The 23,323-nt window shown below is 54.1% G+C and overlaps 1 protein-coding gene across 4 annotated transcripts in view; it reads right to left on the reverse strand.

The window, feature by feature from the left end:
• Nucleotides 1-4,070: 4,070 nt before the first annotated feature.
• Nucleotides 4,071-23,323, reverse strand: part of LOC119285639 (SAC3 family protein C-like) — a 40,783-nt gene continuing 21,530 nt past the window's right edge. The window contains exons 3-7 of one of the 4 annotated variants that reach the window (XM_037564977.1): nucleotides 19,259-19,480; nucleotides 18,473-18,694; nucleotides 18,280-18,365; nucleotides 17,954-18,050; nucleotides 4,071-4,578 (exon numbers count right to left, since the gene is read on the reverse strand). In XM_037564977.1, coding sequence (XP_037420874.1) covers nucleotides 4,546-4,578; nucleotides 17,954-18,050; nucleotides 18,280-18,365; nucleotides 18,473-18,694; nucleotides 19,259-19,480 — 660 coding nt within the window. In that variant the 3' untranslated portion in view covers nucleotides 4,071-4,545. Of the gene's footprint in view, nucleotides 4,582-6,728; nucleotides 9,552-17,701; nucleotides 17,788-17,953; nucleotides 18,051-18,279; nucleotides 18,366-18,472; nucleotides 18,695-19,258; nucleotides 19,481-23,323 lie in introns of those variants that run through there. The other 3 variants (XM_037564976.1, XM_037564978.1, XM_037564975.1) reach the window with 3 other exon arrangements.

Genomic DNA, 23,323 nt, shown 5'->3' on the forward strand with positions numbered 1-23,323 from the left:
AGGCTTATTATGATGTGCATTACCGAGAGGGCCCAGAGATACCTCTCCGATACTCGGAGTGACAAATCCTAAGCTCGATCTATGCCAACCCAACAAACACCTTCGGAGATACCTGTAGAGCATCTTTATAATCATCCAGTTACATTGTGACGTTTGATAGCACACAAGATATTCCTTCGTTATCCGGGAGTTGCATGATCTCATAGTAAAAGGAATATGTATTTGACATGAAGAAAGCAATAGCAATGAAACTGAACGATCAACATGCTAAGCTAATGGATGGGTCTTGTCCATCACATCATTCTCCTAATGATGTGATCACATTCATCAAATGACAACACATGTCTATGGTTAGGGAACTTAACAATCTTTAATTAACAAGCTAGTCTAGTAGAGGCTTACTAGGGACACTGTGTTTTGTCTATGTATCCACACATGTATCAAGTTTCGGTTAATACAATTCTAGCATGAATAATAAACATTTATCATTATATAAGAAAATATAAATAACAACTTTATTATTGCCTCTAGGGCATATTTCCTTCATCTACCGCCATAAGATTGTCGACGAACTCCTCGCCCTCGAAGCGGCAAGCGAGCTGCACCGGGCTCACCCCTGCAGCGTGGGCAGCGGCCATAGCAGAGGGGTTGGCAGCAGCAGATGGCGCCGAGCGAAGCGCAGGCGACGAGGACGGAGTCGATGAGGCGCTCAGGATGGGCGAGTAAGAAGTCGTGATGGCCGAGCCCAACGGACGCGCGCCACCACAACCCAAAGACGGGGATTTCACACCCACATTAGCCGAGGCAGGGGCTGGGGAGTTGAGGGAGGAGGCCAGCAGCGGCAGAGCACCTGGGGCCAGGTTCGAGCCATTCTGGTTGACCGGGAGCAGGGGCAAGCCTTCTTCTCGCCTGAGCATGTGGGGGATATCCACCGGAGGGAGACACGGAGACGCTGCCTTGCCCAAGGGAGCACTGGGATCCTCCGCCACTGGTGCCGTTGCCGGCAGGCCCGACACCCCGGAAGAGACCACCGCTGAAGAGCTGACGTCCTTGGACTTCCTGGCCTTGGCCCCCGCCGCATCCCACTCAGCTGTGTTCAGACTCGGGGCCGATTCATCGTTGTCATTGGGATCCTCGTTAGACCGGGGGCGAGGAGGGGAGGGCGGTGGGGGAGGCGGAGCAAGAGGGACTCCGAGCTCACGCTTCACCCGCATCATGAAGCCATTGGGGTCGCGAAAGATTTCAAATAGCCCATTGATCACGGCAGGGTCTCTGCACCAAATCTTGGCCCTCACCGGCGCTCCACGGTGGCCACCCATATCCGGCCAGACAATGGACAACTCGTCGATGACCACAACCTTGCCCACCACACGGAGAAATTCATGCATCAGGTTTGGTTGTTGCAGCTTGTCAGGGATACCGGTGACCCGCACCCAGCATTCTTGCAGCCTCAAAATCGCATGAGGCTCTCGAAGCAGCTCCCCCACCTCAGCCTTGTGCTCACTGATCAGGAGGGTGATAGTGCCGCTCTTCTTGTCCATCCACAACACTTCTTTGGATGGGTATACCACCGAGAAGCAGTTCTTACGCACCTCCGTGATCTGCCAGTCCCAATATGCATCCCACATGTCATCCAAATCCCGCCGAATGGAATCCACCGAAGTTTGCCCTCACGTAACCACCAAAGACGTAGCATTTGTTGGCAGCTCAACTTCTTCATCCATCCATCCCCCCTCAAGCAGGTAGAACCCTTGCCCCTTCACTCCAAAGCCGTACATGACAAGCTCCGGCTTGGCCTGACGAGTCGGGCAGTGGCTCAAAGTGTGGCCCTCTTGTTTGCACACAAAGCACAACGGATCGAACTCGCACTCAATCTGAAAGTGCCCTTTCCGGCCACACTTGAAGTAGAGCACCTCCGAGATATCCCTCTCGCCTGCTGCCTGATGCCGAACCGGCCTAGCCGCCCCGCCCGCACCGTCCCAGGAGTGGCGGTCATCCTTGTCGCCCCGGGCAACACGACCCCACCTCCACGCGAGGCCCCGGAAGACGCGCCCAGCAACATAGGACGGCCCGACTAGGGCTGCAAGGACTGGCCAGGGGGCGCCCGGGAGGAGGGGGAAGTGGAGGGGAGGCCTCCCGCGACGAGCCGCGGCCATGAGCGACGAGCGCCGCGGCGACCGCGAGCCGCGACCCAGCGACGCATCTCGCCCCACCCGCGCCTGTGCCTCAGAGCGCAAGGAGAGCTGAGATCGAAGATCCTGCTCACGGGCGAGCTCACCCTCGTCCACTAGAGGATCCTCCCGAGGCCGCTTGTTGCGCCCATGCACCTGCAGACGCCGTTCCTTCTCCATCTGAATGCCTGCAGCCACCAACGCCGGAGCCGCCGCCGAGAGAAATCGCGCCGCCTTCCCCCAACGTCGGATGTCCCAATGAGCTACTGGATACCCTAACTGGAAATCACACTCCCCCTCCGCACCCACCACCACCTTTTAATACAGGGATGCCGAGCCGGGCCAGGCAAGGTAGGGCCTCGCCCCGGAGATGGCCCACCGAACTGACAAGGCCCACAAACTAAAGGGGGGCGGGCAGCCAGATCCACGAAACTAAACCTAAAAGAGGGGCCCAATTTGCGGCCCACCTCTCTAGAACCCTCATCCCCCACCTCCAGCCTCCTGCCACCGCCCAACGGGGGAAAATCCTCATCGGAGAATGCCGGTGCAGACAGCACCGAAGGGGCCACACCCCCAGCCCGGGGACAGGACAAGTACCAAAAAATTTCGACACGCCAAGTAATTAATCCTATGATGAAGTTTTCATGGATTCATGTTATGGATTGGTTCTCACTTTTTTCTCATAACCTTTTATTATCTGATGATTTTTTGCTTTTTTGTTTTTGCTCTTGATATTTCTGTTTGCAGAACGTTGATTAGATATTGGAGAATTAATGAATTATGCCTACTGCCAAGTATGCCTTCAGAAGTACACGATTCAAGAGATTTTCTATTTTGGCAGAAGTTGGTGTGTCTACTGACACGTGTGCTCTGAAAAATAGTCAATTACTGCGAAAATGCATGCACCCATCTTCTTGCCCTCCACATCCGGACCGATGGATCGGCGTGTTACCTGAGCCAGGCTGAGCCATCCACTCCACCGGTATCCATAGGCGAGTAGACATGCATGCTTTAAATGCACGCACCCATCGTCTTGGCCTCCACATCCGGATTAAGGATGGCAATGGGTCGGGTTTGGATCGGGTTGAACAACATTAAATCCATATCCATATCCATGAAGACAGTCTTTGTCCATCCACAAAAAATCCATGGCTGATAAATTGTGTCCATGTCCATACCCGATGGATATCCATTGGGTCCTCTCAAGAAATATAAATTACACATAACACAGTGTTAACATAAGCTCCTCCATTCTTCACCTTGTAGCAGGCTAGGCCTTACTTATGCTAATTATCAACTTATGGTAAATCAACATTCACTAACAAGCTAAGATCATTCAGTATTTTTCTAATAGTTGTGAATGACGAGTCATTTAACAAGGAGATAAAAATAAGGGAAAGGGCATTGGAGTATATTACAGAGGGGATTGAATGTCAACTAATAAAAGTTACGACGGAGATTGTGCAATTTCTTTTACATGTTTTAGATAACAAAGTGTAAAATTGCAGTGGGACATGTGACTGTGGGGTAGGAATAGCAGATTTTGGCCCATTAAGTCACACTATCGGGTCGGGTTTGAATATATCCACGGGTACAATATTATATCCATACCCTACCCACGAGCAATCGGGTCGGGTTTGGACGGTGTCCATGGACACAAAAGCATATCCAGACCCTGTCCATTCGGATCGGATATCCATGGATATCCATGTCCATGGATAAAATTGCCATCCTTAATCCGGACGCACTCAACGGAAAAAAAAATCCCCATTTCATAGTAGCAGCGACCATTGTCATAGCCCTCCAAATCTAGTGAGAATCCCCATTTTAATGCATGCGGTTATTTTTTGGGTTTCCCCAGCAATCACATCTTGCTGAAAATGAGACCAAACTGAGTTCTGGCAAACTGCAATTTATTTAGATTAAAAAACCGGCACATCGAACATGTCCTAGCAAATATTTTAATTTCACACTTAAGTTACAGTCTGCGAAATGCATAAGTCATAAATTATTAAGAAACAAACATAAGTTTACATTCTACCACATGCCTCTCCTAACTGAGGAACAAGCGTGGAGCAAAGCTCACAGAAAAACACCAGAAAATACTCGGAACTACAATAAATTATAAAAAATCAGTTTTCATATTTCAGCAACACCCATCCGCCTAGTGCAAGTGGTTCGACGATGTCCTTCCATGCTGCAATTCTTGCCCTTCCCAGGCCTCCGCGGTTTTTTGGGTGCATCCCCTCTTTCAGGACACGTAGTCCGCTTCTTTGGTGATGTTAGCCCATACAGAGCATTCACACCGACAGAGTTCCTAGTGCTAATGCATTTTTTGGCAATATCGTCGCCAACATAAGAAATCTCTCCGTTCCTAGGTAATGTACTCCCTCCGGTCCTTTTTACTTTGCTGCGTATTAGATTTGTGTCAAGTCAAACTCTACAAAGTTTGATCAAATATATATTAAAAAATATCAACATATACAATACCAAATATATATTTCATGAAACTACATTGCGTAATGAATTTAAAAATATTTATTTGGCATTGTGAATGTTGATACTTTTTGCTATAAGTTTGGTCAAACTAGAGATACTTTGACTTCGAACAAAATTATATGGGGACTAAAAGGAGAGGAGGGAGTACCAGGAACTAGGCCTACCATGCAGTCTTCAAAACCTAGACCATCCCTCCTCTCGGCAAAAGGTGCTCACCATTAGAGCATCCAGACCAGCAAGGCCTCGTTTGTTTCGCATGGGTCGGAGGGGTTTTCAGGGGATTAACCCCGCGAGGCCCAGAATCCTCGCAAAACCCCGTCGGACTGTTTGGTATGCGAGGTTACATGGGCCCAACCCCCTCGCCTCCCATTCGATCCACGTCTTCCCATGCACTTCAGAACCCTCGAGGGGGGGCTCGAGGATTAGGAGATGTCGCTACTCGACTCGTGAAGACGTCGCCGCCCCCGACTCCTCTCCAAGACTCCGCCGCCCGGCGCCTCCCCAGGATGTCGTCGCCCGACGCCTCGACGCCGGTGTACCTCCACCGACGTACTGGACTTCTCTCTGGTGGTAAGTCCTCGCCTCCCCTCCTTTCCCCTCGTCGTCTGGTTTGCCATCGGCCATGGCTGCTGCATCTTCCTCCCCAGCCACGCGGTCTCCAAGGTGCTTGATCCCCGCCTCGTCCAAACCGGCCGTCACCAAGTCGTGGGCGACGATGTAGGGCTCGGTGCCGGAGTTGCCGGACTTGTAGTAGAGGTGGAGCGGCATGGAGCAGCGTCCACATCCCTCTGCCTCTGCTGCTGCTGCGCAATTCCCTCCGGCGCCGCCACCACCCGTCGCCCCGCCGCCTTCGCCGCCAGTGTCGATCTTTGGCATGCCCGTCTTGGTCATCCCAACTCCACCGTTATGCGTCCGATTCTTTAGAGTTTTTTCTTCTCATGTAATAAGGTCGACGATCACACTTGTGAGGCTTGTCGTCTTGGCAAGCACGTTTGTCTTCCCTTTAACGAGTCTACAAACATTTCCACCTTTCCGTTTCAGTTATTGCGTAGTGATGTTTGGATGCCCCCGGTTGCTAGCAACACGGGCTATTTATACTATCTGGTGATATTGGATGATTTTACTCATTATGTGTGGACCTTCCCTCTCCGTTGTAAGTCCGACGCTCTTGCCTCACTCACCGCCTTTTATTCATATGTCACCACACAGTTTGGTCGTCCTATTCTCGCCTTGCAAACTGACAACGGCAAGGAGTTTGGCAACGTCGCCGTCCGCAATTTACTTGCGTCCCACGGCACCATCTTTCGCCTCACCTGCCCCTACACGTCTCAGCAGAATGGTCGCGCCGAGCGCGTCCTTCATACGCTAAATGACTGTGTTCGCACGTTGCTCTTTCACTCCTACGGGCCTCCTCGGTTCTGGCCGGACGCGCTCGCGACCGCCAGCCTACTCATTAACATTCGCCCCTGTCGTTCCCGCTGGAACTACACCCCTCATCAGCTCCTCTTTGGTGCGGTTCCATCTTATGATGGTCTTCGCATTTTCGGGTGTCTCTGTTATCCTAGCACCGCGTCCACTGCTCCTCACAAACTCGCGCCCCGGTCCCTTCCTTGCATCTTTCTTGGATATCCTCCCAACACCAAAGGTTACCAGTGCTATGATCCAGTCTCCCACCGCGTTTTCACTTCGCGGCATGTGTACTTTGATGAGCACGTGTTCCCGTTTCAGCAGGTACCGTCACCTTCGGAGTCTTCTGCGGCGCGGTTCGTCCCTGCCCCCACCTTTGGCGGACCGCCCAGCCGCGCCCCGGGTCCGGCCCTGCCCGCGCTCCCCGCGCCGGCGGCCCCCGGCTCCTGCCACGGCCCCCGACGCAGCGGCCTCCTCTGCGGCCCCCGCCGCGGCCCCCGCTGCGGACCTCGTCGCGGCCCCCTTGGACGGCCCCGCTGCGGGTCTCGCGGCCGCCCCCGCCGCGGACCCCGTCGCGGCCCCCGTCACCGTGGCCCCCTCGGCCGGCCCCGCTGCGGCTCCCGCAGCTGCCCCCGACGCAGCCCCCGTCGTGGCTCCCGTCGCCGCGGCCCCCGGCACTGCGGCCGCACCCCTCATCGGTGTGGTCACTCGGGCTCGGACTGGGACGCTGTGTCCCAGCACGTGCTACCCGTCGGACGAGTACGCGTGCGCGACTTCTACCTCGACACCGTCCCCGCTCCCCACCTCTGCTCGCGCAGCCCTTCGGGATCCGAACTGGCTAGCTGCGATGCGTGAGGAGTTTGACGCCCTACAGCGCAACCGCACATGGCAGCTTGTCCCGCGGCCACCCCGTGCCAATGTCATCACTTGCAAGTGGGTCTTCCGCCACAAGACTCGCCCCGACGGTTCTCTCGAGCGCTACAAGGCGCGTTGGGTGGTGTGCGGCTTTCGCCAGCGCGCCGGCGTGGACTTCACCGACACCTTCGCCCCGGTTGTCAAACCGGACACGATTCGCGTTGTTCTCCAGCTTGCTGTTTCTCGCGCTCAGCCTGTTCACCAGCTCGACGTGTCTAATGCTTTCTTGTATGGTCATCTCGACGAGCAGGTGTTCTGTTAGCAGCCGACTGGTTTCGTCGACACTGCCTATCCGGACCACGTGTGCTTGCTCTCCCGTTCTCTATACGGGTTGAAGCAGGCACCTCGGGCCTGGTACCAGCGGATCGCGGCCTTCCTCCAGCAGCAGGGGTTCCGGTCCACAAGGTCCGATGCCTCCCTGTTTGTCTACCACTAGGGCCCTGCCACCGCGTACCTCCTACTGTACGTCGATGACATCATCCTGACTGCGTCCTCGCCAGCGCTTCTTCAGCAGATCACAGCTCGCCTCGGCACCGAGTTCACCCACAAGGACTTGGGGGCTCTCCACTACTTCCTCGGCATCGAGGTCGTGCGTCGGGCTACTGGCTTCTTCCTGCACCAGCAGAAGTACGCCTACGAGCTTCTGGAGCGAGCGGGCATGCTTAACTGCAAGCCTGCTTCCACGCCTGTCGATACAAAGGCTAAGGTGTCCTCCGTCGAGGGCTCTCCAGCGTCCGACACTCCCTTCTACCGCTCCATCGTCGGTGCGCTTCAATACCTCACACTGACGCGTCCGGACATTCAGTATGCTGTCCAGCAGGTGTGCCTTCACATGCACACTCCTCGTGACACCCATTGGGCTCTCGTGAAACGTATACTTCGGTACATATGTGGCACCACAGCCATGGGTCTCACCCTGACGGCCTCGCCGGACACCAGCCTTGTCGCCTACTCCGACACCGACTGGGCTGGGTGTCCCGACACTCGACGCTCCACTTCCGGCTACTGTGTCTACCTCGGGCCCTCTCTGATTTCGTGGTCATCTAAACAACAACCCACGGTCTCACGATCGAGCGCCGAGGCCGAGTATCGCGCCGTAGCCAACGCCATCGCGGAGTGTTCATGGCTACGACAGCTACTTCAGGAGTTGCTATGTGCGGTCACCAAGGCGACGCTCGTCTACTGCGATAACGTCTCCGCGGTGTACCTCGCTGCCAACCCTATCCATCATCGACGGACGAAGCACATCGAGCTCGACATCCACTTCGTCCGGGAGCACGTTGCACTTGGTCGTGTTCGTGTTCTACATGTGCCCACCGATCAGCAGTTCGCCGATGTAATGACGAAGGGACTACCCACCTCGACTTTCAAGGGCTTTCGGTCCAGTCTTTGTGTCACCGGCGACGCTTCGACTGCGCGGGGTGTTGAACATGTGTACATGTACGTAGGTCTGGGTCCTGTATGCAGTGCCTGTTGTATCTGTCTCCCTCTGTATGTACGTGTATCTTAGGAGACAAGATACCGGTCGCACCCCTTGTACCTATATATATGTGCCTAGTGCACGATCAATCAATTATCGACGCACCAAATCATTCTCTACAGAAACAGCGAAAATATTTGATTGCAATGCGATTTCATTGTTGTTGTTTATGAAAGCTTTTCGTGATGCGATATGTTTTGGATGGAAGGTTTTAAACCCACCATTCGATATGATTTGATTGGTGCCTTATATGGAAGGGTGCGATCGCTGGAAGGATGGAAGGGTTGGTTTGGTTTTTTTTAACATGGGACGTGTGGGTTTGGTGATGAATTAAAACCACTGTTGGTTTTCGGAGGGAGGGGGAAAATCGGTGGGAGGGAGATCGCTTGGTGGGAAACGAACGAAACCAACGAACGGCCTACGGACTGAGACATTAGGAGTAGAGATACATAATACATGTAACTTTTTTCATCTTATCACTTGCTTGCAGAGCACCCCCATTAATTAATCTGGTTGTTTCATGTCTAAGCATATTTGCTTGCAAGATTTCTGCACTTATTTTTTTCCACATACGTACTAGTATATCTTGTTGTTCATAGATAGATTACTGTATGATTTGTATATATCACTGTCTGTAGGTGTCATAGAGAGATTAATTGTCTGAACTATTGTAGATGTCCTTATCACATTGCTTAGTGGCGCCACACGTGTCCAGGTCCTCGCTATCCTCGCCAATGTTTCGCATATGAAGGGATAATCCTGGTAATTTTTGGGTGTGGAAATGATCTTGCTTTGAACGATGACTTCTAGTCGTTGCATCTGTGTGTATTTGAATGTTGTAATTCGCTGAGCGAACTGTTGTGAGTAGAGAGTACTAGAACATAGGTTGGCCTATTTAGCTTTCTTGTACTAGTCATCTGTCTGACTTGTTGGCCTATTTAAAAAGCTCATCTCCTTTTGTTTTAGCAGGCTCTAGAGAAGCAAGCTGGACAAACTTTTGGCCATTCAAAAACTCGATGATCATGACATCGTAAGAGCAATTCATCTGTATGACAACATCATTCTCATCCTTGCTTAGTCTGTAAAAATATAATTGATTGTGAGCGATTGCAAAAGTACCCTGTATAGCATTATGTTTGGCGTTGTGAAAGATCATGTTGCTATGAAGATATTATTGGTTTCAAGTCATGCTGCTATGAGAGATTATGTTCTTGATGTGAAGAACTGCTGTCACATTTTTATTAGGTGTCATTCACAATTTTATAGCAAGTTTGTCTAGCTATGATGCTATTTAACCTGTAAAGATTGGATTTTTAACTGTTTTACACCTTTTTAACTCAATAGGGCGATCTCTGCCTACCAAACAATGTTTTATATGAAGGGGATTGTGGCTGGAGAGGGATTTGAGGTTTCAAGGGGACCTGAGGGGATTGGGTGGAAGAGGGGGATTCACCAAATCCCCTGAAATCCCTGTTAGATTGTATATGTATACGTAGACTTGTTTATACGTAGACTTGTGTATACACCTTGTACTTGTACCCTTTGGTACTTATATATAATGAGATAGCCGCACCCCCCTAAGGGTGTCGAGCAGTTGCCCAATATTCTGGTTTAACATGGTATCAGACTAAGGTTTTTGTGTCTTCCGCTGCACCTCCTAGCGCCGCCGCCGCGATGGCCTCCTCCAAATGAGATAGCCGCACCCCCCTAAGGGTGTCGAGCAGTTGCCCAATATTCTGGTTTAACATGGTATCAGACTAAGGTTTTTGTGTCTTCCGCTGCACCTCCTAGCGCCGCCGCCGCGATGGCCTCCTCCAACCCCGCCGCCGCCCCGGCTGCCTCCACCGCCGGCGCGCCGATCGCCCCCTCGTCAACCTTCCATGCATCGCCCCCGCTCGCCACAACCTGGCGGCAGCCTCCGCTGCCCGGCGGACCCTCCGCGGGCCCTCTGGTCGAGCAGGGCGGGCAGGAGCAGGGATGGCAGGGCAATCTGCAGTCGCCGATCGCCGCCAGCGGCGCTACTCCCTCGACCATCGCCTTGGCGCCGCCGCTGCTTCGTGGCCCTGCGCCGACTGCCTATGGGGTGGCTCCGCCTCAGCCCTACGGCGCCCCTCCGCCCTACGGCGCCCCTCAACCCTATGGCGCGCCCCAGTCCTACGCCCCGTGGTACGGCGCCCCTGCATCAACATATGGCGCTGCGCCACCGCTGCCCCCTGCCTGGCCAGCATCACCCTACGGGTCAGGGCTTCCGTCATCTCAGGTGGCTCCGTCGCATCTGCAGCCCTATGGGGCGGCTTACGGTGCTGCACCCGTCGTGTCCTCGGGAATCCCGCACGATCCGGTCGATGCCCCAGCTGCTCCTGGCTATGAGGCGTCTTTGGCGCTTGCTCCTCATGTTGCTGATCCGATGATGGGCCTTCATGCGCCACCGACACATGCTCCTGCGAGTTATGCTCCGACGCCATCGCCGTTTTACTTCTCGCATCTCCTTCCGGTGAAGCTTACGCCGGAAAACTACTTGTCATGGCGGGCGCAGGTGCTACCCCTCCTCCGGAGTCGCTACTTGGAGGGCTATGTTGATGGCTCCATCCCGTGTCCGCCGCCGTATCATCCGGCTCATCATGTGTGGGTGGCTCAAGACCAGGCGATACTTTCTGCCATTCAGTCCTCGCTCACTCCGAGCGTATCGTCGCTTGTCATCTTCGCTGTGACATCTTGGGATGCTTGGTCTGCGCTTCACAACAGTTTTGCCTCTCAGTCTCAGGCGCGTGCTCACTCTATCCGCACTGAGTTGGGGGATGCCAAGCTTGATGCCCTCACTATCACGGAGTACTTCAACAAGATGTCCGGTCTTGCAGATACGTTGGCCTCAATTGGCCAGCCCCTCGGAGATGAGGATTTCACCACCCATGTGCTCAATGGCCTCGATGATGACTATGATAATCTTATTGAGAACGTCCATGGTCGCGAGGCGCCTATCCCGCCACGGGAACTGTACGTGCGTCTTCTTGGTCGCAAACAGCGCATCAAAGCGCGTCGGACTGCTTCGAGTTTTGCCTCCGCTAATGCCGCGACCCATGGCAAATCACAGAAGCCGTCGCTCCCTGCCAAGCCGGCAGCTCCATCTCAGCAGACTTCGCGGGGCACCGCGCCATCCATCACAGGCGGATCACAACCGGTGGCTTGCTGCCCCTATTGCGGTGCTCAGCAGGCCTGCCAACTGTGTGGCATTGAGCGCCACATAGCTTCTCGCTGTCATCGCCGCTACAAGCAAGATTTCCTTGGCCTAGGCAACAATGGCAAGGGGAATGAAAAACAGGCGGCCGCTGCGGTCGTGAGTCATGAGCACGGACGTACTCCATCCTACTCGATTGATCCTACATGGTACATGGACACGGGAGCTACGAACCACCTCACCAACGACATGGGCAAGCTTTCCACTCAGGAGCCATATCGCGGCCATGATCAGGTGCACACCGCAAACGGAGCAGGTATGCGCATCTCCCATGTTGGTCAGGCATCCCTTCTTGCACACAATTCGCGAAAACTGCATCTTTCTAATATTCTTTGTATTCCCACTGCTACGCGTAGTTTGTTGTCTGTTCCACAACTTACTCGTGACAATAATGTCCTTGCTGAATTTCACCCTTTTTGTTTCTTTATCAAGGATCGGGACACGAGGGTCGTTCTGCTTAGCGGTCGTCTTCGCCGTGGCTTGTATGCACTTGACGCGCCGACTGCACCTCCCATGCAGTTTTCTCCTCAGGCGTTCAGTGGTGTTCGTGTCTCACCCACACATTGGCATGCGCGACTTGGTCATCCTGCTGTTCCCATAGTCCGTCATGTGTTGCATCGTCATGAACTACCGGTTGTGCCAAATAAAACTGCTGAAACTATTTGTGATGCCTGTCAGCAGGGCAAGAGTCACCAACTCCCGTTTTCAGAGTCTAGTCGTGTTGTGAAACATCCTCTTGAACTTGTGTTTTCCGATGTATGGGGTCATGCCCAAACGTCTGTCAGTGGCCACCATTATTATGTCAGTTTCATTGATGCTTATAGTCGGTTTACTTGGCTTTATCTTATTAAGAAAAAATCTGATATGTTTGATGTGTTTCTACAGTTCCAAGCACATGTTGAGCGTCTCCTTAGCCAGAAAATTATTCATGTTCAAAGCGACTGGGGGGTGAATATCACAACCTCAACTCGTTCTTTAACAAACTTGGGATTGCACATCGTGTGTCTTGTCCTCATACACATCAGCAGAATGGGACTGCTGAACGTAAGCATCGTCATCTTGTAGAAACTGGCATTACTTTATTAGCTCATGCCTCCGTACCTTTTAGGTTCTGGAGTGATGCTTTCTCCACTGCCTGTTTTTTGATCAATAGGCTGCCCTCACGACTACTGAATATGAAAACTCCGCTTGAACTCTTGCTCAATGAAATCCCAGACTACACCTTTCTCAAAGTCTTCGGGTGTGCATGTTGGCCTCATTTGCGTCCATATAACAAACATAAGCTAGAGTTTTGGTCGAAAAAGTGTGTTTTTCTTGGGTATAGTTCCCTTCACAAAGGGTACAAATGCCTACATGTTCCCACCAATCGTGTCTACATCTCTCGTGACGTTGTATTTGATGAGAATGTGTTTCCCTTTCATGCACTTCCGAACACCTCTATCACTCCTATGTCAGACGTTTCTTCTACCACACCTACGCCTGATCAATTTGTGGATGTTGCAAATGCTCCTGTGTTGCTTCCTAACCATGCTACAGGTGTTGGACGTGGTGCTCGTCTTGAGCTCCTTGAGGAACAGGCACCGACGCACGCTCCGAATCTGGAGGATGATCGCGTGCATGGGGCATGCATACCGGGCGGTACCCAGCAACCCGCCGGAACTGCACCGCAGCCGCCTCACGGGCATCGCCCTCGCCCACCTCGCGGGCATCGCCCTCACCCGCAGTCACCTCGCGGGCATCGCCCTCGCCCGCCTTGCGGGTGTCGCCCGAGGTTGCTTCGCGGGTGGCTTCTCCTGGGCCGGCCACTTCCTCTCCTGGCACAGGTGCCTTGCGAGCGGGGAGGCGCTTGATCGCGTCCCAAACCTCCTCCACGCTGAAGGGAGCGTCCAGGCTCGCCAGATCACAAGGCTCAATGAGCCCCTCCAGGTTGAGCGTAAGGTCGCGGTCGGCGGCCGTGCCCAGGATCTCGCCAAAGTGCTCGAAAGCAGCCTGCGCCATCGCGTCCTGGTCGGTGAGCGTGTGCCCATCCACGGCCAGGCTGAAGATTCGATTCTTCTGACGGCGAAAGGAGCATTGCCGGTGGAAGAATCCCGTGCTAGCGTCGCCGTCCTTGAGCGTGGCGATGCGGGCACGCTGCCTGGCGATGGTGCGCTCCAACGAAGCGAGGCCAAGGTACGAGACCTTGAGGCGCTTTCGCAGCCAATCCTCCTCCGGAGTGAGAGCTCGATCCTCCTGGGCCTTGTCAAAGCGCGATATGAGCTCACGAGAAATGGCCAACTTGTCGCGAATACTGCCTGTCTTCTTGGCACTCCAGCTTGTGAGCCTGCGCGCCGTGGCCTGGAAGCGCAACATCAATCGATGGAAGGGGTCAGGGTCATGGACCGAGCCCCAAGCTACAGCCACCGTGTCGTGGAACCCATCAAGCCTCAACCAGAAGTCCTCAAAATGAAAACGTCTATGCGCCGTGAGCATGGGGGAGCAGTCCAGCAGCAGGGGGGAGTGGTCCGAGATGACCGACGCAAGGCAGCGAAGGTGACATTCGCCGTGAGCATCCTCCCAGTCCGAGGTGCAGAGCACACGATCCAGGTGCACAAGAGTGGGAGGGGACTGCTCGTTCGACCACGTGAAGCGGCGCCCGTTGAGGTAGACCTCCTTAAGCGCAAGGTCATTGACGAGGCGACGGAATCTGCCCATCATACGACGATTTAAGTTACCGTTGTTCTTGTCCACGTCGCGCAGGATGAGGTTGAAGTCTCCGCAAAGCATCCAAGGCCCGGGACAGGCCGCACGAATCTCCCGCAGCTCAAGCATGAACGCAATTTTGTCCGCGTCGTCCTGGGGTCCATACACTACAGAGAGCCACCAAGGGATGCCCGAGGCCGTGGCCACTTTGGCCGAGAGGGCATTCGTGGTGAACAACGGGTCCGTGATAGTCACGACCCTGCTCTTCCAAGCCAGTAAGATGCCGCCCCGCGTGCTAAGAGCCGGGAGGTATGTGTAGTCATCAAACTCTGAGCCAAGGGTGTCAAGAACAACAGACGAACAGAGCAACTCCATCTTAGTTTCCTGCAAGCACACAATGGAGGCAGCGGTGGTATCCAACAGCGAGCGAATGGCGGTGCGCCGGCTCCGCGAATTCAGGCCGCGCACATTCCATACAGCAATCTTAAGGCCGTGATCCATGGAAAGTGGATCGACGGGGAGCGGGCAGGAGCCGCCTAGGATGTGCAGGCGACCTCGACATGTGCTGGCGCGATCGGCGGGCAGGATAGGCATGCTGGGATCTCGCGGTCGACCAACGCGGCCATGGCCTTGAGCACCTGGAGCGGGATGGGCATCGCAAACATGCCATCGTAGGCCTTCATCTCGGCGGGGGTTATCTTCTGATTCGTCCCAATGATCCCCAGGGTGCGCAGGATTTGGACCTGCGCACGTCTCTCGGCAGTGGGTGGCGCCGCCGCCGGGCGGGCAGTGGCAGCCGAGCGGCCGCGACGGGGGGAGAAGTTCAGGGGCCTGCGCGGCCTCCTCCCAGGCGTCGGCAGGGCCGCATCGATGTGCTTGGTGGCGGCGGCCAGAAATTCCCCCAACGTTAGGGAGCTTGGCGCAGCGGGACGGGCGCGGGAACGGCGCATGGTGATCGGCGGGGATGCGAAGCGCTCGGCAGCAGGCAGATTCGTCCCCAGTTGGGCCCTCGCAGGCGTGCGGGCCTCCAAGTTGAGTCCCGTTGCGGTGATCGGGCTTTGTGGCCTCTGCAGAATAGTCACCTGGGGCGAGAGCCCAGTGTCCTCAATGGGCTGGGCCTGGGGCGGTAGAGAGGCCTTGGCCTGGGGGAACGAGGTGGGGCGCTCCTCTCCTCCACCCACGACGCGCGCATGGGGCCCGAAGGACCGATCAGCGGGGACAGGGTCGTCGTCAGGTGGGGGTGCAGGCGAGACGCCGCTTTGCCCCGACAAGCAGGCCGGCACAGGCTGTGAGGTTGGTCCCACGCGCATATCGGGCAGATCCCGACAATTCCTCGGATCAGGAGCATCAGAACCAGGGCCCATACAATCCTCCTCGGGGGCATCCGATGGTGTGAGATTCAAATCTCGGGATCCTTCCGAAGTGTTCTCCGCGAATGGGGGCGTGCCACTTGGTCCGTGGCCTGGCTCCACGCTGGGGATTGGAGCAGCCGAGGGGCCAGGCAGGGGGCCACCGACAGGCGTCCTTCGCGCATCTCCGTCATCTCCTGCAGCAACAGAGGCCCTGCCCGCCTGGGCCACTGCCAAAGCTTGCTTTGGCTTTCTTTTGCGCCTCCCTTTTCTGGCGCGGCCACGCATGTTGGTGGGGCCATGCTGATCGCGCTGCTGCTCCAGCTGACCACGCTGCCCAGGCCAGGACTCTATGGCGCGGCCGCGACGGTGTACGGACGGCGGCGCAACCGCGAAGGGCGGCGCGGGCCATGCAGACGCGACGGACAGACCGTCGGTGCGCGCAGCGCGGTTCCCAACCCGCCACCCCAGGGAGTCGACAGCCATGCCATCAGCCCGGCCGGCCGGCGGCGCCTCCGAGCGTCGACGCTTGCGGCCGCGGCGACGCGCAAAGCCAGGGCCCCTGCCACGAGCAGGGCCGTCGCCATCACCGGCGCCACCGCCGGCCGGTCCGTCGCCAGCGCCAGCACGGGGAGCTGGGGCGCCGATCCTCTCCGCACGAGCCAGCGCGATGGAAATCGGGTAGGTGAGGGTCCGGATGGCAGGCGCCTCCGAGCCCACGCGCGCGGGGATCTGTTCCACGATTTCCAGGATGGCGGCGCGGCGGATGTTGGCAGGATCATGCGTGCGCCCTGCCAGCCGGAAGACGGCCAAATCAGCCCTAGAACGCGTGCCGGGGTGGAGTCTCTCAATCCAGCAGCTCTCCCCAAGAATATGCTCGGCCGTCGAGAGGTGCCATGCCTGAGCAGGGATGACCTGGAGCTCAAGCTCGACGCGGTGCTCGAACTGGCCGGAGCCCGCATGAGCCAGCTTGCTCCAGGGTCGCACGGAGAGGGAGAACCGCGGGGAGCGGATGAAGTGATCACCGTTGAGGCGATCCATGGTCGAGCGCGAGTTGAAGAGGATCAGAAAATCTTCGGGGTGATGGACGTGAACTGTGAAGTCACCGTCGACGAGCTCGAGGGAGGAAATGAGCACGTCGGCGACCTCGGCAGCGGACACGGGTTGCCTGTTGCCAGTAATGGAGGCCACCATCGCGCGGGTGAGAACCACCTCGGCCTCCTCCATCTCAACCGAGTGCGACATGATGACCCGCACCGGTGCGGGGGCGGGAGCCAAGGGAGCGCGGACCACCGGAGCAGCAGGTGGTGGCGGCGACGGCGTTGTGGCCCGAGGCGCAGCCCCGCGAACAGCAGGGCCCGAGCGGCCGGAGTCGGCCCGGGAGTCTTCCCGGCGCCGGGCGTCGCAGGCGCGCGACTCGTGGCCGGACTCGAGGCAGCGGCGGCAGCGGACGTCGTTGGTGCAGTCCCGCACCCGATGACGGTGGTCCAAACAGCGGAAGCAGAGGCCGGCGACCTCCTCCGGCGAGGGGCTGCGTCGTCGGGGCTGAGGGGAAGGCACGGCCTCCTGGCGAGGGCGGCGGCGGCGATTCCGACGCCGCGGAAGCTGGTAGCCTTCCGCGTCGACCTGGACGCCGCCAGGGGCGCGGAAAACCTCGGAGCGGGGGCCGAGGCGACTCGCGGCAGGCTGCCTAGCTGTTGCAGCGGCATGAGCGGGGGTTGGGAGCGCATGCGGCGTGGGGGCGGTCGGCGGGGAGCGTGCGACATCGCTGTACGAGCGCGTCGAGGACTCGCCCTCCGAGTCGGACCAGCGGCCGCCAAGGGACACGCGGTCGTCGGAGGGGGTCGCCCGGCGGTCGGCAGGGTCAGCACTGGGGGTCGCCATGGCCTCGGGGAGGGGGGGTGGGGGGGAGGGGGGAGGTGGGAGGGCTACCGGCGGGGATTCACCGGCGGCTGGGACGAAGCGGGCGGGGGAGCTAGGAGGAGCGGGGCGGGTGGGGAGCGCTCCTCATCGTATAATCATTTGTCCCTGACCTGATGAGTATTCTTGCTGAAAGGATGAAAACAGAAATGTAAATAGGCATCAAAAGCCACAGCAATGCATATCTTAGTAATAAGTAAACATGCTTCTAAAAGTTAGAAATGAATGCTGCATCAATAAAACGGGTCCGGAAGTCAATGCAGATGGGAAAGAATAAGGATTCCTCTGTACTTACCTCATTGAGGAAAGGTTCTACCAAACACAACTGAAGCTCGGTTGCTTCAGCTGCTATCATGCAAAAGAAACGCTTGAAATTCCCAAGGTGGTAGCATCTACAGAAAGGAACAAAAGAGACGTGCATCATTTCAGTTATTTACAAAAAGGACATGAAAGAAGTTAGTTGTGAATGTGAAATTGACACTTGTTAGATGTCCACAATCATATAATGGAGATTGAAAAGGAAAAGAAAGCCATGAAGACCCTGAACCGAGTTACACGAACAGATATGGGAGCATGCACCAAAAAGGTCATACACAATGAGACATAACATGTGTAAGTTACCTCAATATAGTTCTAGCAAATATCATTTCCTTTGATCGTACTATTGAAGCTGGTAATTGGCTGTACCAAAAAGAGAGTGAGTTTGCCTGGAGATAAATAGAAAATTAGGCTAGGGTAATGGAAAGCATAACGATCATGCATAGGCGAATAATGCAAATCAGATATCTAGCTGGCATAAGAATGAAAAACATACCATATTGGGTATCTTGCAACCCAAATGTAGAAGCACAAAGAAGGAATAATACCCGGCCTCTTTATTGCTTTGGGAATTGATTTTATGAATTGTATGATACATATCAAACAGAGAAAGAAGGCATTTCATCATTTGTTCCGTGTTCAGGTAACACAAGGAAGATGCATCAGAATTCTGGCAAGACCTCGCAAGTCTTTGATGGGACAGAATATGAAACTTTATCTGCAGAAGTGGGCAAGCATTAGATAAATGCTGTGAGCAAGAATACTATCGTCTACAATTCACACAACTATATTCCTCCAGCTGGAAACAGAACTGATGCCCGGAAACATAGCTATGAAAGATAGTAGCATCTAAAGTACAAAAAGACACTTAATTGCTAAGACAAATGAAGAAAATGCATGAGAACTAATCTAAGCATAGTTGGAGAAGGAACATATATTTTTTTAAACAACTCTGGAAAATAAAGAGAATCTAAACAATCATTTGGCTGGATAATGTACTCTATCTGATTCCTTTGCATATGAAAGTCTAGGTAAACAAGGCTGCCATTTTAGACGGAAGAAAAGATGGTTGCTCTGTAAGCACTGAACATCTAATTTAAGAAAGATCACACAAAGCAAAAACTAGTTCCACCTTACCACACCAAAATTAGCTTCTAGGAATAATAATCTAAACTAATCAAAATCTTGTGTTACATAATTGAACATTTGAGCCGAAGTACCATGAAAACTGGTAAAAGTAACAAGATAAAGATGTGAGGAAGGAATCGGGATTGGACTGTACCACGTCCTCATATATGCGAATAGCTTGATCATTCACCAAATTCTGTATACTAAGATCTTGTCTCACAGACCTTGTTCTATCAAATATGAAATCATGAACAATCTCAAATGGGTACTCTGAAGAATTTAGTAAATGCAAAAGATAATCCATCGTTTCTCGTAAGACTGGAAGAGGGCGTATATCTGATGCCTGTGTGCCGGTAGAGGAGATAGTTCTGCAAAACTAGCAGGAAACCAAGGGTTAGAAGGGGATTAAAAATCACAGACTCCTGCTAGTTTTTTTTATTAATAACCTCTTTACATATAATCAACAAAGTCATCCAGACAAACAGAAAAAAGCATAGATAAGGTTTGTAAGAATGTATTTGGTGGCTAGATTGGCTCCATGTTGCTTTTCTACAGTAGATAGTTTACAATGTTCACATAGTAGACAGTTCATGATTTTCTAGCCAGTGTCAACAATGTGTCACTTAACTTTGTATGCGTTACGCTCTGTTTAAGAATTCGTCGGGTTAACCAGTTAACTTGCCGATTAATCCCTACTCGTAGGGTCACCGAGTAGCCGATAAACTGATTAATCATCCAACTAATTGATTAACTTGCCGATTAGCCTATTAATCCCCTACTCGCTAGCCAACCGAGCAGCTACCAGTTAACGATTTCCTCAACAACAGCATGGAGAGAAAATGTGTAAAAAGAAAACAGACTGGAGAGAGGGCATCCTTCTACAGCACCCTGGGCCTTCCTGTGTTGCTCCCTAGCCGGCCCAGCCCCAGATAGCACCTGCCCACTTACCTGTTCATCTCAGCCCGCAGCAGCCCACCAGCGCCGATCCCATGTTCTTCTTCTTCCCTTCGTACGGCAGAGCATCCAGCAGGGACACGTCGGCACCTCCTCTGATTTGACGGCCGGAGGCGTCCCTAGGCTGCTATAAGACCACCCCGGTGCCCTAGACCTCCTCCTCCCTCCATTCCACCCTTCTCTTCCTCCTGCCGCCGCCAAGGTAAGCCACACCAAATCCTCTACCGCCGCCGCCCGCGCCGTGGCCGAGGAGAGCTTCAACGCCGGCCCTTTCTTCCTCCACACGCTCCGCGACACCTCCACGACCTCGTTTGACTACCTCCCCGTCATCCTCTTCTTCCCCGTCGGACGCCGCACGTTCTCCATCGTTTCCGGTCGCCTCCGACCACCTCTCGTCAGTCCAGGCGCACAGCGTGCCTGTGGTGAGCATGCTCTTCCCATGCACCGCTTTTCCCCCTCGTTTTCTCCCTATCTCGTGCGAATCGACCGGAGCCCGAGGCACTTCCGCCATGGCATGGTCTCCGGCGAAGTTCCGGTGACCCTTTGCTCGGGATTGTTGGGACGGTTAGGCCCGCAGGATCCGGTAGATGCATTCCTTACACGGACATCTGTCAAGTGTTTTGTTCCACTCATGCTGCCTTAGTTTCCGTCATACCGGTGTTATGTTTCTTGATTTGCGTTCCTTACACGGACAAGGTTTATGGGCCCCCCTTGACAGTTCGATTTGAATAAAACTCTTCCAACAAGGCCCAACTTTGGTTTTACCATTTGCCTAATAACAACTAAAATTTGCATAGGGAGTAATTAACCCGAGGATTGTTAATCAACAAACCGGGCCAGGTCCAAAACGGGCGGCCTGCCAGGCCACCACGGGGTAACTCGAGGTCTGGTTTTACTCGTAGCTTGTCCCATCCGATCGTGGCCTGAGACGAGATACGCATGGCTCCTATCGGGGTGTCGGCACGTCAGGAAGTCTTGCTGGTTTTATTTTACCATTGTCGAAATGTCTTGTGCACCGGGATTCCGAGCTTGATCGGGTTGTCCCGAGATGGAGATTTTCCTCCGCGGATCGTGAGAGTTTATAATGGACTAAGTTGGGACACCCCTGCAGGGTTTAATCTTTTCGAGAGCCGCGCCCGCGGTTATGGGCGACTTGGAAATTTATGATATCCGGTTGTAGAGAACTTGACTCTAAATCAAATAAAATACACCAATCGTGTGTGTAACCGTGATCGTCTCTTTTCGATGAAGTTCGGGAAGAGAACACGGTGGGGTTATGATTGAAACGTAGGTAGTTCAGGATCACTTCTTGATCATGTTAATTTGCGACCGATATGCGTAGTCACTCATCTTATTCTTGCACTCGTAAGCTAACTACTCATACATGCTTAGTGCTTGCTGCAACCTCACCACTTAACCTTGCCATACCCATAAGCTTTGGTAGTCTTGATATCATGGAATGAGATTGTTGAGTCCTCGTGGCTCACAGATTACTACAAATACAGCTGCAGGTACCTATGAGACAGACATAGGTGATGCCACAGAGCTCCAGTGGGAGTTTGACGAGGATCGTGGGCGTATGTACGTCTTGTTTTCGGACGGTAAGTAGTCGCTCTTAGTCGGATAGATCTCGGGGTCTGTAGCAGGGTCGGTTATGTCATTTTATCGTTTGTTTTCGTTTGTAGTCGGACCCTGTCTTCATTTGGATGATGTATGAATGATTGCACTATATGTTGTAGACATGTGGCGAGTGTAAGCCTCTACCTAGTATTCTCATCTATTCAGTAAATGATATGTGCGAAGATATAACCATTCTTGTGACGGGCTCAATATGCGCTTATGCCCCTAAGTCGTGCCTCAACATGTGTGGGATATAGTCGCATATTGGGTGTTACATTAGGACACAGTCCCAACTAATGAAACCATCTATTTTACTCCCTTGAGGTGATTGGAAGGTGGTTTTGTTGTGACGTACCATTCCGGTCAGCAAAGAACTAAAAAAATGTTAGTCCCACATGCCATATTGGAATCATCTTCCCTCTATCTCTCCGGAAAGCAGGTCATTCTACCCATTACCTCTGTCCCTTAACAACAAGTCAACAACAACAACAAAGTTTTTAGAGCATCTCTAGCAGACCCCTAAAAACGCGCCAACCCGCAAAATAACCGCTCGTTTACAGTTTCGGGCGAAAAAGTGGCCCGAGCAGACACCGTATCGGCCCGCGACCTATAAAAAAATTGCAGGGAGCGGAAAATCTTCGCCCTGAACCTTTAGATTCACAGGGGGAGGCCGATCCGAGCTCGACCCCTATCGGTTGTGAGATTTGGTGGGAGGGACATTTCCACGCGGTTGTTCCCGCTTCCTCTTCCCTCCGCCGCCAACCACCTCCCTCCGCCCGCTCAGAAGCACCTTCACCGGCTTCCCTCCGCCGCCATGGAAGCCTCCCAGCCGTCGGCCGTCACCATGGATGTCATCCACGCGCCACCCCCTTCGATAGATCTCGTCGTCGGCCATGCCGCGCCCGTCGCCGTTCAAAGGTCCACCGCGCCACCCCGCAAGCGGCAGGGCAACGTCATCGTCCAGGGCGGCGCTCCCACAGCACCCGCCGGGAAGGCACGCGCACCCGCCGCCTCCGATGCGAACTTGGTCGGGCACCCACCGACGAAGAAAGGGAAGGTTTTCGATGCGAAACGCAAGAAGCTCGCCGGAAGACCTACCCCGCCAACACCTCCCCCGATTGCCCCGGCAAGAACTACCCCCAGGATGCCCGTCGACGGCGCTGCTGCCGCCACCGCCGAGGTGTTCGACGGAATGGGCGCAAGGTCTGATGCTTCGATTTCTTGCACTTCTTTCACTTTTCTCCATTGCGCGTGTTCTTGACTTGTTGAGCGAAATTGTAGCGCTGGTTTGCATGATGCGACTGCCGATTTCGTGCAAATGTTGGACGACAACACCGTCGACATCGATCAAGCCCCGATCGCTGATTATGGTTACAATGAGATGGATGGTGGCGTGCACGATCATGATGAGGAAGAAGATGATTTGGAGGAGGTTGATGAGGGGGTGTTCGACGAAGTGCAAGCAAAATCACGCGCAAGATGAAGAATTACACCCCATTTGAAGATAAAATATTGATCAAGGCTTGGGAATCGGTGTCTCTTGATGCGTGCACCGACACCGACCAAACCGCCAAGCGGTATTGGCAAATGATAGAGGATCAGTACCTCCGCATGATGGCAAAGTATCCCAACAGGACGCCACGCA

The sequence above is a fragment of the Triticum dicoccoides genome, chromosome 4A (assembly GCF_002162155.2).
Source record: "Triticum dicoccoides isolate Atlit2015 ecotype Zavitan chromosome 4A, WEW_v2.0, whole genome shotgun sequence".
NCBI classification, from domain to species: domain Eukaryota; kingdom Viridiplantae; phylum Streptophyta; class Magnoliopsida; order Poales; family Poaceae; genus Triticum; species Triticum dicoccoides.